This window comes from Schistocerca serialis, chromosome 1, assembly GCF_023864345.2.
Source record: "Schistocerca serialis cubense isolate TAMUIC-IGC-003099 chromosome 1, iqSchSeri2.2, whole genome shotgun sequence".
Classification (NCBI taxonomy): domain Eukaryota; kingdom Metazoa; phylum Arthropoda; class Insecta; order Orthoptera; family Acrididae; genus Schistocerca; species Schistocerca serialis.
The window spans coordinates 1139513647-1139530022 of record NC_064638.1 but is presented as its reverse complement, the minus strand read 5'-3'; the positions used below and the strand labels follow the sequence as shown (position 1 = coordinate 1139530022).

The 16376-nt window shown below is 40.3% G+C and overlaps 1 protein-coding gene across 1 annotated transcript in view; it reads left to right on the top strand.

The window, feature by feature from the left end:
• Window positions 1–16376, top strand: part of LOC126455967 (Down syndrome cell adhesion molecule-like protein Dscam2) — a 358909-nt gene that overhangs the window by 219032 nt on the left and 123501 nt on the right. The window contains exons 20-22 of the mRNA XM_050091727.1: window positions 8046–8185; window positions 13716–13872; window positions 15075–15251. Coding sequence (XP_049947684.1) covers window positions 8046–8185; window positions 13716–13872; window positions 15075–15251 — 474 coding nt within the window. The remainder of the gene's footprint in view (window positions 1–8045; window positions 8186–13715; window positions 13873–15074; window positions 15252–16376) is intronic.

Below are 16376 nucleotides of genomic sequence, written 5' to 3'. Positions count from 1 at the left end.
TAATAATTTCTTCCTTGGGAAGGAGAGATCAATAGTTTGGTGATAGCTAAAAAGTATTGGGTTTTCTCATAAGTTCATTTGTTTTGCTGGTGCATTCCACCTGCAAACCGTGCATCCACCAAGCCCGCTAGGGTAACACATACATAACTGTCCCAGTGACATAGTTATTGACAGCCTGAAACACCACTGAATATGTCAGTGTGTGTTTGTACCTGGCATTGGAGGGAACAGTGTGAATTTGTGTTTACAAGCTGTGGAAAACAAGAGGGAACATTTCCAACGTATTAGGCTGTTTCAATATTATAAGAGCAAAAATTGCCTCACAATGCCAGCAGAAGATTTGTGCCATACACAGGAACATTGCAGTAATGGCTCAAGCATGTCAGAAATGGTTTAGTCAATTTCAAGCTGGGAATTTCATCCTAACAGACAGACCTAGATCTGGACAGCCAGTGGCTACAGATCTGGAATGGCCTGTTGCCATGATAGTCGACAATCCACGAATGACAAAGTGGGTGTTGGCATTGGAGCTCAATGCCACTTGTGCTCCTGTAGCCATGAACTTGAAGAAGCTGGGTTACATAAATATTTGCAATGTATCGATTAATTCTGAATTGAGTGAAATAAAATTTGATTCGGGATGTGTCCATCTGTGACTCCTTACTGAGACACAATGAGACTGCTCCTTTTCTGGAATGGCTGGTAACTGGAGGTGAGAAACGGATCATGTATAATAGTGCCTGGAAAAGTATAAATGTATATCATGGTGCAAGAGAGGGTATCCACCACACTCAGTTTCCAAAGCAGGCCTGCCTATGAGAAAGGTTCTGCTATGCACCTGTTGGGATTGCGAAGGTGTCCTCTGCTATGAACTTCTTCCAAATGGACTATCACTTCCAAGACATACTGTTCACAGTTTGATCACCTCAAGACAGCCATTGGTGAGAAAAAAACTGGATTTGGGACACAATGTTGCCTTTCACCATGAGTATGGTGACCCTTCAAAAGCTGTGTTCTTTTGTGAAGGATGTGTTACCCCAACTGCCATATTTGCCAGACATTGCCCCTTCCAACTTTCATCTATTCTGCTCACTGCAAAATTTCCTGAATGACAAATGCCTCGCCTCCTTGGAGGACTGCAGACTGAACCTCGAAGAGTTTGTCAACCTGAACCCCCTCCACCATTTTGGAAGAATGGCATTTTTAAGCTTCCAGAGAAATGGCAATATATTGTTGACAATAATGTTGTATACTGCAGAAAATATATAGTTTGTTTACAAAGCTGATTCACCTTATTTAATTAGATTGTGCCCAACCTTGTGTGTGTAGTGTGTAAGCAGACAGGATGGCAACTACCCTCTTGTAGCTGTGCTGCAGTCATGTGTTCCCAGGTCTTCTTTGTGATTGCATGGTAACAAAAAGTGAATGAACTTATGAGACAACCCAATATTTGTTCCACAGAAGCATGTAATTACGATAATATGTGATGTCGACTCTAGAACCTCTTGTAGACAGCTCTTTGATCAGTGGGTGAACTGACAACAGCCTCACAGTACAATTATTCCCTTATGAAGTTTGTTGTGAACAATACATCACAGTTTGAAAACAACAGTTACATACGTAAGTGTAATTCATGCAAGGGAAATTATTTACAGTATCCATCTCTCAGCCTCAGTTTGGCACAAAAAGGAGTAAGGTATTCAGCCATAAAAATCTTTGACACCCACTCAGCGATGTAAAGAGTTTAATAGCTATTAAAATTAACTTCAGACACACACACACACACACACACACACACACACACACACACACACACACACACACACACACACACACACACGCACGGGGGTACTTGAACGTCACATAGACAGTGCATGGAGATATATGCAATGTGATGATGAGCATTGTCCTGTTGAAAAGTGACAACACAATATTGTCACATGAGAGGTAATACTGGAGAATTTGGGACGTTTGTGACATAACATTGTACTTTAGAATTCTCTTAATCACTACCAGCTGTGACCTGAAGATATGCCCGATGGCTTTTGTAATGTTACTGTTGAGTACTGCATATTCAATGACGTGCATCCAAACCAGACGTTAGTCATTATTTTGAAGTGAGTTGCACCAAGGAACACATCCGCATACAAAAAGATGAAATTTTACTGAGCTGATTATCATGTGGTGACTTTGTTACCTTCGATAGAGGTATGATAATTTCTGCAACCCCTCTTGGAGTACAAAGAAAATTAACTGATGAAAGGATTGTGAAAATTGGGTAATTCTCAATAGACTGAACAAGGTAAAGTATTTGAACTTTTAAATGTTTGTATTCTCCTACATTTCATATATTGTGATGGTATAAACACAACCAATAATGCAACTGCTCTCTGTAGCCTTGCAAATGACTTCCACTTACAACTACTTCCCACCAAATCAATCCACAATGAAGAAGAACAAAAATAATATACAAAGCAAAGAGTTTACATCTCTATCAGTGACTTCTGATACATATTTAGCAAAATCAATAGAAGTGAATTTACAAAATGTTATGTAAAACATTTAACATTGTTTTAAGTATGTGGAATATAAATATTTAAGCATAAAATAGTTAATTTATATGAACATGGATTTATATGAATTTAATTTATATGTAAACGAAGATACAGGTACTCACTGCTATCCTAGGATTCCCAGTGCTTCAATGGTTTGATTACATTACACTCTCCCCACCATGATGCCAGGAGGAATGCTGTTGTGACCCTCCAGAACATTGGAATAATGGGTCATTTCCCTGGGTTGCCACTGTGCCCATTGACAATAGTCATGTGGGGTGGTGCACAACCACTATACATTTCTGAATACAATGTGATGTCATTCATGAAAAGTCAATGCTTCCTCGTCATGACAACACCTCAAAAGCAGCTATTTGTGTTGTGGTGTTAATGGCAGCCTAAGCATGAGATGATAATACCCTAGTCTGGTTGCTGCTAGTCTCTGACTAAAGGTGCAGGGTGAAGGAATGTTGCAGGGAGTCCATTATTTGTTTTCAGATGGCAGTCTCAGGTGTGAATGGGTTGTGATGAGCTCAGGGCACAATACTGTGATTCTTCTTTGTGATAGGGAGACACAGCCCAACATTTGGCTGCTGTTACAGCTGAATGTCCCACAAATCTGAATACTAAACAATTTGACTAGCCAGCCAAATGGAGACCAACAATGAGGCCCATTTCACACTCCGCCAGATGCTGATAAAGCTTTCTCACATGAGTACGTGTCACCTCCATGTCTTTGACAGAGATCATTCAACATCTGACACGGTTCATGATTTGTTACATACCCTAACAGTCCTGCTAACAACACTAAACATGAACATCACTAATGCACTCTGGAGGCCATTACATTTGTAACAGAGAATTGCAACTGCCATCATTTACACGTTTGCATATGGTGTCCATGTGTACAAAGTTACATTTACAGTTGACCTTATCTCCTACACACATCACTTTTTTTGCTGGGTAAAATATTCCAGAGGTTAAATAGTTTCCCATTTGGATCTCTGGATGGGAACTACTCAGAAGGATGTTGTTATCAGGAGAAACAAAACTGATGTTCCATTGATAAGAACATGGAATGTCAGATCCCTTAATCAGGCAGGTAGGTCAGAAAATTTAGAAAGGAAATTGAAATATTAACATTAGATGTAGTGGTGTTATACAGATCAGAACATGGAATGTCAGATTGGGCTGGTAGGTTAGAAAATGTAAAAAAGGAAATGGATAAGTTAACGTTAGATATAGTAGGAATTAGTGAAGTTCTGTGGCAGGAGGATCAGAACTTCTGGTCAGGTGATTACAAAGCTGTAAATACAAAATGAAATAGGGTAATGCAGGAGTAGATTTAACGATGAATAAAAAATAGTAATGTGGATAAGCTGCTATGAACAGCACAGTGAACACATTATTGCAGATAAGATAGATACAAAGCCCACACCCACCACAGTAATACAAATTTACACTCCTGGAAATGGAAAAAAGAACACATTGACACCGGTGTGTCAGACCCACCATACTTGCTCCGGACACTGCAGAGGGCTGTACAAGCAATGATCACACGCACGGCACAGCGGACACACCAGGAACCGCGGTGTTGGCCGTCGAATGGCGCTAGCTGCGCAGCATTTGTGCACCGCCGCCGTCAGTGTCAGCCAGTTTGCCGTGGCATACGGAGCTCCATCGCAGTCTTTAACACTGGTAGCATGCCGCGACAGCGTGGACGTGAACCGTATGTGCAGTTGACGGACTTTGAGCGAGGGCGTATAGTGGGCATGCGGGAGGCCGGGTGGACGTACCGCCGAATTGCTCAACACGTGGGGCGTGAGGTCTCCACAGTACATCGATGTTGTCGCCAGTGGTCGGCGGAAGGTGCACGTGCCCGTTGACCTGGGACCGGACCGCAGCGATGCACGGATGCACGCCAAGACCGTAGGATCCTACGCAGTGCCGTAGGGGACCGCACCGCCACTTCCCAGAAAATTAGGGACACTGTTGCTCCTGGGGTATCGGCGAGGACCATTCGCAACCGTCTCCATGAAGCTGGGCTACGGTCCGGCACACCGTTAGGCCGTCTTCCACTCACGCCCCAACATCGTGCAGCCCGCCTCCAGCGGTGTCGCGACAGGTGTGAATGGAGGGACGAATGGAGACGTGTCGTCTTCAGTGATGAGAGTCGCTTCTGCCTTGGTGCCAATGATGGTCGTACGCGTGTTTGGCGTCATGCAGGTGAGCGCCACAATCAGGACTGCATACGACCGAGGCACGCAGGGCCAACACCCGGCATCATGGTGTGGGGAGCGATCTCCTAACTGGCAGTACACCACTGGTGATCGTCGAGGGGACACTGAATAGTGCACAGTACATCCAAACCGTCATCGAACCCATCGTTCTACCATTCCTAGACCGGCAAGGGAACTTGCTGTTCCAACAGGACAATGCACGTCCGCATGTATCCCGTGCCACCCAACATGCTCTAGAAGGTGTAAGTGAACTACCCTGGCCAGCAAGATCTCCGGATCTGTCCCCCATTGAGCATGTTTGGGACTGGATGTAGCGTCGTCTCACGCGGTCTGCACGTCCAGCTCGAACGCTGGTCCAACTGAGGTGCCAGGTGGAAATGGCATGGCAAGCCGTTCCACAGGACTACATCCAGCATCTCTACGATCGTCTCCATGGGAGAATAGCAGCCTGCATTGCTGCTAAAGGTGGATATACACTGTACTAGTGCCGACATTGTGCATGCTCTGTTGCCTGTGTCTATGTGCCTGTGGTTCTGTCAGTGTGATCATGTGATGTATCTGACCCCAGGAATGTGTCAATAAAGTTTCCCCTTCCTGGGACAATGAATTCACGGTGTTCTTATTTCAATTTCCAGGAGTGTATATGCCAACTAGCTCTGCAGATGAGTAGGAGATTGAGAAAATGTATGATAAGATTTAAAAAATTATTCAGTCTGTTAAGGGAGACGAAAATTTAATAGTCATGGGGGACAGTATAAAAAGGAAGAGAAGTAATAGGTGAATATGGACTGGGGGAAAGGAATGAGAGAGGAAGCTGCCTGGTAGAATTTTGCACAGAGCATAACTGAATCATAGCTAACACTTGCTTTAACAATCATGACAGAAGATTTTATATGTGGAAGAGACATGGAGATCCAGAAAGGTTTCAAATTAATTATATAATGGTAAGACACAGATTTTGGATCCAGATTTTAAATTGTAAGACATTTCTGGTGACAGATGTGGACTTTGATCATAGTTAATTGGTTATGAACTGCAAATTAAAACTGAAGAAACTGCAAAAAGGTAGGATTTTAAGGAGATGGGAGCTAGGTAAAATGAAAGAACCAGAGGTTGTAGAGAGATTCAGAGGGAGCATTAGGAAACAAGTGACAAGAACAGGGCAAAGGAATACAGTAGAAGAAGAATGGGTAAATTTGAGAGATGAAATAGTGGTGGCAGCTGAGGAGCAAGTAGGTAAAAAGACCAGGGATAGTAGAAATCCTTGGTAATGCAAGAGATATTGAATTTAATGATGAAAGGAGAAAATATAAAAATGCAATACATGAAGCGGGCAAAAGGGAATACAAACATCTAAAAAATGAGGTAGACAGGAAGTGCAAAAGGGCTAAGCATGAATGGCTAGAGGACAAATGTAAGGATGTAGAAGCATTTATCCCTAGGGGTAAGTAGATGCTGCCTACAGAAAAATTGAAGACACCTTTGGAGAAAAGAGAACCACCTGTATGAATATCAAGAACTCAGAAGGAAAACCAGTCCTAAGCAGAGAAGGGAAAGAGAAAGGTGGAAGGTATATATAGAATGTCTATACAAGGGAGATTTACTTGAGGTCAATATTATGGAAACAGAAGAGGACGTAGATGAAGATGAGAAGGGAGGTATGATTCTGCAAGAAGAATTTGATAAAGCACTGAAAGATGAAACAAGAAAGAAAGAAAGATGAAGCAAAGTCAAAGGAGTACACAACATTCCGTTGGAGCTACTCTAGCCTTGGGAGAGCCCACCATGACAAAACTCTTCTGTCTCATGAGCAAGATGTATGAGACAGGCGAAACACCTTCAGACTTCAAGAAGAATATAGTAATTCCAATTACAAAGAAAGCAGGTGCTGACAGGTGAGAAAATTACCAAACTACCACTTTAATAAGTCACAGTTGCAAAAAACTAACACAGATCTCTTACAGAAGAATGGAAGAACTGGTAGAATCTGAAATTAGGGAACATCAGTTTGGATTCAGGAGAAATATAGGAACAAGTGAGGCAATACTAACCCCATGACTTCTCATAGAAGATAGGTTAAGAAAGGCAATCCTATGTTAATATCATTTGTAGACTTAGAAAAAGCTTTTGACAATGTTGACTGAAATACTCTTCTTTCAAATACTAAACGTAACATGGGGTAAAATACAGGGAGCAAAAGGCTATTTATGATTTGTACAGAAGCCAGATGGCAGTTATAAGAGTTGAAGGGCACAAATGGGAACCAGTGGTTGAGAAGGGAGTGAGACAGGGTTATAGCCTATCTTCAATGTTATTCAATCTGTATATTGAGCAAGCAGTAATGGAAACAAAAGAAAATTATGGAGTAGGAATTAAAAGTCCAGGGAGAAGAAGTAAAAACTCTGAAGTTTGCTGATGACATTGTAATTCTGTCAGAGACAGCAAAGGACTTGGAAGAGCAGTTGGACAGAGTGGACATTGTCTTGAAAAGAGGATATAAGATGAACATCAACAAACACAAAATGAGAATAATGAAATGTAGACAGATTAAATCAGGCGATGCTGAGGGAATTAGGTTAGGAAATGGAGACACCTAAAGTAGTAATTGGGTTTTGCTATTTGGGAAGCAAAATAACTGATTATGGTCAAAGTAGGGAGGATATGAAATGTAAGCTGGCAATGGTAAGAAAAGCATTTCTAAAGAAGAAAATTTGTTAACATCAAGTATAGATTTAAGTGTCAGGAAGTCCTTACTGAAAGTATTTGTACGGAGTGTAGCCATGTATGAAAGTGGAACATGGACAATAAACAGTTTAGACAAGAAGAAACTAGAAGCTTTTGAAATGTGGTGTGGAGATAATGAATAGAATTGTGGGAACAGAAACTGGTGGCACAACCTGACTAGAAGAAAGGGTCAGTTGGTAGAACCCATTCTGAGGCATCAAGGGATCACCACCAATTTAGCACTGGAGGGAAGTATGGCAGGGGGGGTAGAGGGAGACCACGAGATGAATACAGTAAGCAGATTCAGATGGATATAGGTTGCAATAGTTACTCGGGGATGAAGAGGCTTTCACAGGATAGAGTAGCATGGAGAGCTGCATCAAACCAGTCTTGTTTGTAATCTGCCAAGCAATATGAGTAGATAGTAGGTAGCTATCTTTTAACAGAATGATTTAGCACATTATGTTCTGTGCTTTAATGAACTGTCACAATTGTAACTTTGTTTCACATATTTTTTTTGTTTCAGTTCCTGGACCACCAGCTGGTATCAAAGCATTGTCTCTGACATCCGATTCTGTACTGGTTTCATGGTTGCCACCAAAGTACCCAAATGGTATTATTACGCAGTACACAGTATACTGCAAGAAGAAACATCATCCACCAAGGGTTGGTTCAATATTGTTTGCATTTGCATGTTTCCAGAAAAATCTTATCTCTAACTGTAACAGATCCAGAGCTTATACTAATTCAGAATCTGCTAGTCAACCTGTAAGTCAAACACACACACACACACACACACACACACACACACACACACACACACACACACAGTCTGCCATCTTTAATCTGTTGAAGCATTTCTTAGGAATTTCGGGTATGGATTTCATTCAAAATACAAAAATAAATTTGTAACTTCTCACTCATATATTAATACTGGACTGTGGGAAAAGGATATGATGGAACTATATAAATTAACGAGTACATACTATATGTTCAATGTAACTTACGCACTTCTCACAAAGGGTGCTGGGTCAGGAGGAATCAGTAGATATTGACAAGTATTGACTTTTATCTGCTTATTGTCATCTTTTGTTTCCAAAAATTACTGTTTGAAGTGTCATTTTACAGTAGTGTTTTGTAGTTTGTGGCAACGAGATTTTGGTTTTGTCTACATGTAGTCATTTAAGTGATCATTTGGACCATATTAAGTCATTTAAGCTGTCATTACTACCATTGTCACTTCTGTTTTTAATTTTTTAGTTTTACATGCTGTGAGAGTGGTGTATTTAGGAAGAAGGAATTACTTGTTTCTACTCCCATCACCCTCCATGCAAAATGCAAAATTATATTGTGCTTATAGTATTTTGTTTGGAAAATGCACCATATTACCAGCCTTAAGTTGATTTATAAGACCACAGTTATTCTACATCTACATTGATATTCCACAAGCTGTGATACAGTGTGTGGCAGAGGGGTACCCTGTACCATTACCAATCATTTCCTTTCCTGTTCCACATGCAAATAGAGTGAGGGACAAATGACTGTCTATATGACTCCGTATGAGCCCTCATTTCTCATACCTATTCTACAAAGTCCTCACATGCAATGTATGTTCACAGCAGTAGAATTGTTTGGCAATCAGCTTCAAATGCCAGTTCCCTAAATTTTCTCAACATCATTTCTTGAAAAAAAAATATCGCCTTCCCTCCAAGGATTCCCATTTGAATTCCTGAATCATCTCTGTAACACTTAAGTGTTGTTCAAACCTACTGGTAACAAGTTTATCAGCCCGCCTTTGAATTGCTTCGATGTCTGCCTTAAATCTGGCGTGGTACAGATCCTGGATCTCAAACATTCGAATAGTGCTCAAGAATAGGTTGCACCAGCATCCTATACAGGTGAACCACTATTTCCTAAAATTCTCCCAATAAACAGAAGTTGAAAATTCGCCTTCCCTACTGTAGTTCTCTAATGCTCATTCCATCTCATATTGCTTTGCAACATTATGCCCAGATATCTAAACAACTTGAGTGTGTCAAGCAGGTCACTAGTAATACGATACCCAAACATTATTGGTTTGTTCTTCCTACTCATCTGCATTAACATACATTTTTCCACATGCAGGGCAGTTCATCACACCAACCAGAAATTTTGCCTAAGTTGTCTCTTATCTTCCTATAGTCAATCAACTTTGACACCTTACCGTACACACTGGTATCCAATCAGCAAACAACCATAAATTTCTGTTCACCCTGTCTGCCAAATCATTTATGTATATAGAAAACAACAGCAGTCCTATCACACTTCCCTGGGGTGCTTCTGACGATATCCTTGTCTCCAATGAACACTTTCCATCAAGGACAACATACTGGCTTCTATTACTTAAGAGGTCTTTGAGCCACTCACATATCTGTGAACTTATTCCATTTGCTCGTACCTTCATTAACAGCCTGCACTAGGAGACCATGTCAAATGCTTTCCAGAAATCTAGAAATATGAAATTTGTCTGTTGCCCTTCATACATAGTTTGCAGTATATCATGTGAGAAAAGGGTAAGCTGAGTTTCACAGGAATGTTGCCTTCTAAAACCATACTTACTTTTGGATGTAAGCTTCTCAGAATATGTTCAAGGATTCTACAGCAAATATAAGTTAGGGACATTGGTGTGTAATTTTGATGATCTGTTCTTTTACCCTTCTTATATACTGGAGTCACCTGCGCCTTTTTCAAGTCAGTTGGGACTTTGTGCTTGGCACGAGAATCATGATAAATGCAAGCTAGGTAATGGGCCAGTGTTGTAGAGTACTCTCTGTAAAATTGAACTGAGATTCCATCTGGACATTGTGATTTATTTGCTCTCAAATCTTCCAGTTGTTTCTCTGCACCAGGTATGTTTATTACTATGTCATCCATACGGGAGTCTCCCAGATGGTCAGCTGTATGTTTGTATGATTCTCATGTGTGAATGGTTTCTTGAACATGAAATTTAAAACTTCAGCTTTAATATTGCTATCTTCAATTGCCACACCGTACTATTTGACAAGGGACTGAATGGAAGCCTTAGACCCAGTTAGCGATATTACATAAGACCAGAGTTTCCTTGAGTTCTGTACAAGACCTTTTGCTAAGGTGTGATGGTGGTAGTTGTTGTATGCTTCACACATACATCCTTTCACTGATAGATGAATCACTGCTAAGCTTAGCTTGCCATCATTTGTGCATTCCCTTTTGAACCAATAATGCAACAGCTTCTGCTTCCTCAGCAGTCTCCAAATTTCATTACTAAACTATGGTGGGTCTTTTCCATCCTTTATCCATTTACCAGGCACATAACTCTCCAGATCACAATTTACAATCTGCTTAAAGTTTGCCCGTAATTCCCCTACACCTGTCTTACTGGAACTACTGGTACGTGATGCTCCTTCACTGCCCAAGTGAGATGCTAATAACTTATTATCTGCTCTGTCTAGTAGAAATACTCTCCTAGCCTTCTTGACTGATTTATTAACTTTTGTAGTCATGGTTGGTATAATGACATCACGATTGCTAATCTCCATTCCTATACTGACGTTGTTGATAATGCCTGGCATATTTGTAGCTACAAGGTCCAAGGTATTTCCGTTGTGTGTGGACTGCTGAGCTAGCTGACCAAGACAGTTTTCAGAAAATGTATTCAAAAGTATTTCCCATGACTGACTGTCTGTCTGTACTTCCCGCAATGAATCCATGAACATCCCAGTCTGTACTTGTTAGGTTAAAATCTACTTCAACTAGTATTGTTTGATCTGGGTACTTACATGCTATTGACCATAGACTTGAATTACTCTCAAACTGTGACAGCGGAATTGGGTGGCTGGTAAAAACATCCAAAAATTAAGTTGATTTCATGTACACCTGTTATATGCAACCAGATAACTTCACTGCCACACTCAACTTTGACCTCACTAGAGACAATATTTTTGTTAACTGTGATGAACTCTTCCTGTCCTATAACTTCCAAACTGTATTTCCAATACACAATCCATGATGCGCAAAATATCTCAGAGCTTTCCACTTTAGCTTTTTGCCAGCTCTCAGTCCCATGAATAATTTGAGAGCAGTAAATTGAGGTACTTTATTACATATACTTCAACAGTTTTCTGATAAAATTATGCCAGTCAGAGTGTCTTTATTCTGAATGCCATTTGACTTTTCTTCCAGCATACTGACTGGCAAGTGTTCATTGGAGCATGATAAACTACTGCCAAGCCTAAAAAACCCTCATGTGCACTCCACAAGTACTCTGCTACCTGAGTAGCTGCTTCCTTTATTTAGTGCACCCCTGACCTATCAAGGCTAGTCCTACAAATCCCCACATGATAATGCAGGTCTAGAAATCTGCAGCCAAGATTGTCATAGGGTTGACAAAGCCTTCGGTTGAGATCCAGGATCCCTCACTGAAGGCACATATGTATTGCTTATATTCTGCTGTTTGCCCAAGTCCAACCTTCTGATCCATAGGTCAAAACTGGTAGATAATATGATTTGTACAGTTATGAGGGCTATCCACAAACTACATTACATTTTCGTTTGTGTCTGTTAGGGGCGGTGCTAGTGTGGCCATCTTGGTGTCATGGCATTCCGCCGCTCAGTCAGCATCCTGCCGTGCTAGTGAGAGGTTCGTGCTGTACTCCGTTGAGTTACTGTGACAGTTTGAAATGTCAGGGTTAATTGAAAATGCCACGAAGTGTGAAGTGCATGCTGTAATAAGGTTTCTGACTGCAAAAAACTGTACACCAATAGAAATCTATCGGCAACTTTGTGAAATGTATGGGGACAACATAATCACTGAAGGTGGAGTGCGTCAATGGGTCATAAAACTTAAAAATGGCCGAACTAACGTTCACGACTAAGAGCAAAGTGGAAGACCCACCATAGTGACTGCCGAACTTGTCAAAAAAGTCGATGCCGCGGTCCGTGAAAACCGTAATTTCACAATAACGGAACTCTCTATGAGTTTTCCGCAAATTTCATGAAGTTTGTTGTACAAAATCATTACCGAAAAGCTTGGTTACCACAAGTTTTGTGCAAGATGGATACAAAAAATCTTGACAGAGATTCACAAAAATCAGCAAATGGCTGCAGTGTTAACGTTTTTGGACGCTTACGAGAAAGATGGCGACTCATTACTCGATCGCATTGTTACTGGTGACGAAACATGGGTTAAGCATGTGAACTGTGAGACAAAATTGCAGTCAATGCAGTGGGGGCACACAAATTCCCCCCAAAAACCCAAGAAATGCATGAGACAATGTCGGCAAGGAAGGTGATGGCGACTGTCTTTTGGGACAGAAAAGGTGTGATTTTTGTGGATTTCCTGGAAAGAGGCACTACAATAAACTCTCAAAGGTATTGCCAAACTCTGCACAACCTCAGAAGAGCAATACAAAACAAGCACAGGGGAAAGTTGGGCTCAAAGATCTTGCTGATTCACGACAACGCCCGGGCAAATGCCACTCGTGAAGTTCTCGAATCTTTTAAGTGGGATTTGTTTCCTCATCCACCGTACAGTCTCGACCTGGCACCGAGCGACTTCCACTTATTCCCAGCAATGAAGAAGTGGTTGGCTATGCAGCGTTTTGGTGATGATGCACAGCTTCAAGAAGAGGTAACCATGTGGTTGAAGGCGCAGGCGGCCGAATTGTACGACGAAGGAATTTCCAAGCTTGTCCATCGCTACGATAAGTGCCTTAATTTAAATGGCAACTATGTAGAAAAGTAGTATTTAAGTGTGGCTTTCATCTGTATATAATAAAAAAATTTCCAATACTTTATTTGTTTTTAATTCCAAAACGTAAAGTACTTTGTGGATAGCCCTCGTATATCAATAGCATGAAGTAGGAAACTATCCGTAGAGGTGAAGTACAGTGTGGACTGCATGTGCACCAGGACCACTATGAAAGCTGTGATGCTCCTACAGGAAACCTAAAAAGTTCGAGTCATGATAGGCCCAGCAATCCCTTTGGCTTCAACAATGAAATAAGCCTCAGATCACAATCCAAGTATTTGTTTCAATTCCTATATGCTGGTGTCTGCTGAGTAGAACTTTAGTTTTGTTCTATTCTTCATAGCATTATATGGTTTCTATTTTCTGACATGTCAAATTCTTTCCATGTAAAGGTCGGCAATAAAGTATAAAAATTCTTTCCTTATTTAGTCACAGCCAGTAATCTTCCAAGTGAGTTTATCAGTGACAATGCATGAAGTTCGTGGACTGAAGGAGTTGGAGCAGTATGATTTTTGGGTGACAGCTTCAACAGTTGCTGGTGAGGGCGACAGTACCAGATTGGTTTCTCAGGCACCTAATTCAAGAGGTGAGCATTAGTGCAGCTGTTGTATCTGCTATAGAGAGTAAAACTTCATGAATAAAAGTTCATTAATACTTTTATCAAAAATAATACTTCCAAATAGTAAAATCTATATTTTGAGAAACCTTTTAATAACCTTAGTATTCCTGAAGTAAGAGTTTCTACAGAAAAATAATAAAATCAGATTTGTGTGTGTGAAATAACATAGGCATCTGAAGGAAGGGAATGTCAAACAATGTAAAATCCAGGATGGGGTAATGACAAAGGAATGCAAGGAAACAACCCAGGCATTCTCATATGGTAGTAATACTAATTGCAATGCAAAAACTAGCTATTTTATAGTGATTCATAGTACTTGCTCCCTCACAGAATTTTGTGCAGATCCCAAAGAAAACAACCAAGAACCAAATACAGACACACAATGCCTTGTATTGAGTGAAAGTGTCCTAGCAATCCCATTTCCAGGCCAATAAAATGAGAGTGCCAAGCAAGCAGAACTGAAATTTTTGGTTAACTTATCCATTGGTGCCATTTCAATTTATTATTCACCTGGGTGCCTAGGAAGTTCACAACAGAGCCTCATCTAGTCTGTACCCATTGTTCTCAATTTCTTCTGTGAGAAAACATTTAGATTTGTTATGATTCATTCAGTATATGTATTTATAGCATTAAGTGTTGATTTGTTTGCTGCAAAGCATTTGTAAGCCTGTTCCATTACTGTCTTGACTAATGAGCTATGTCTGTGCTTCAGCTCATCTTTCATCTATTTCTTGCAATTTTGTTCAATTTTTCAGGGGATAAAAGCTATTGACAAGCCAGCTGCATAACTGCTTTTACTTAGTATATTGTCTGCATAATTTAAGAAATATACAAAACTAATATGCATCCTAACACTGCTTGAGATGGGATATGGACACATCTCTTATCATTTATGACTTTCATGTAAGAACAATAATGGGTGACCAAGTAAGAAATTTCTTGACCACAGTGGCAGTGAATCTGACATGTAAGATCTCAAGGGGAAAATCAAAAGCCTAGCATCAAGCAGGACAGAATTCAGCATTTCTTTGTTTTTATTTTCTTCTTCATATGGGCATTATTCCAGTAATTTTTCTAAACGGTGTATCATTCCAGAATTTTATTATTGCTATTATTATTTATTTATTAGTATAGCTTTCTTTAATTCACAATATTGTAATATATTTCAGCACCAGCTCGTATTGCATCCTTTTCACAAATTTTGCATCGTGCGTTGAAGTCAAGTGTGACTGTACCTTGCATTGCTGTTGGAAATCCAACACCAAATGTTCAGTGGCTTCGTGGGAAGCAAATACTCCATTCAGAGGCAAAGTATAGTATATCACAAGGATCGCTTCACATTTCAAGTAAGTAATTGCAGCTATACTGATTTTTTGTATGTGTTTGTGTAGGGGGGGGGGGGGGGGGGGGGGCGGGGGGGGGCTGTGGCGCACATGCGCACTTTCACCTTACATGTACTGCAGTTCTCATAATAATTGGGAGCCCTGTGGGATGTATAATGAACCAAAACATATGAACCCAAATATTCAGTATAAAGAGCTGTTTTTTATTTGCATCATCATTGAATATTGTTGAATTACAGTTACTTGTAAGAGGAAGTTGTATTCTGGTCTGTGTTTAAAAGGTTTTTAGTTACTTTCTTACCTAACTACCAGAAAACAGGCTTCTTTCAAAACAGTTATTGCTTATTTTGTTGTGTCATTCACCTTATCTGAGGTTCAGTATACTGACTTCATTTTAATTCATCTATCTGGATACCAGCAACATCTAAGAAAGTAAACTAAAGTATTTGTTTCTGTGTCTGGTAATTCATTGTCATTTGATTCATTAAAGTTACAAATTAGTTATGAATCAAATATAAACCATTTCACGGCCTTCATCTTAGATATGCCAGGTACTGTTGAGCTTTACAAATACTGGTTCTGAAAAACAATTTAATGTTTTTCATGTTTTCAGTCACCTGTAACAACATACCAATAGATTAAGTGTTCACCTGCAGTGGATACTGCATTTAATTTTCATGTACTTTGAACTTCCTGGAGCGATTTAGGGAAACCACGTAAAACATAAATCAGGATGGCTGGCTCTACTGTATTTCCAGTTTCTTTTCTATTATATGCCCACATGAATTTTGTTAATCAAAGAAGGTATAAAGAGCTGAATTTCAGTCTTCTTTCCACAGTGCCACATGAAAAAGTGGACTTTCACCAGGAAAATGCTCTAGTCTAAGTCTGTTCAGGAGGTGACTAGTCAAGCATGAGAGCACCCACTCACTTGCTGCCCGGTAAAATGCTCTTGGTAAAATAGGGCAGTCAGACTGTGAACTGTCTTCGGAGGAATGAACATATCTTATTTTCACCACGTCCTTAGATGTGAGCATACATGCTTACTCCAGAGTGCTTAAAATGAAGTGTAGTTGCTTTTAAATCATTGGAAAGCAATATGATGGCTGAGTTAGGACTTTCAAAGCA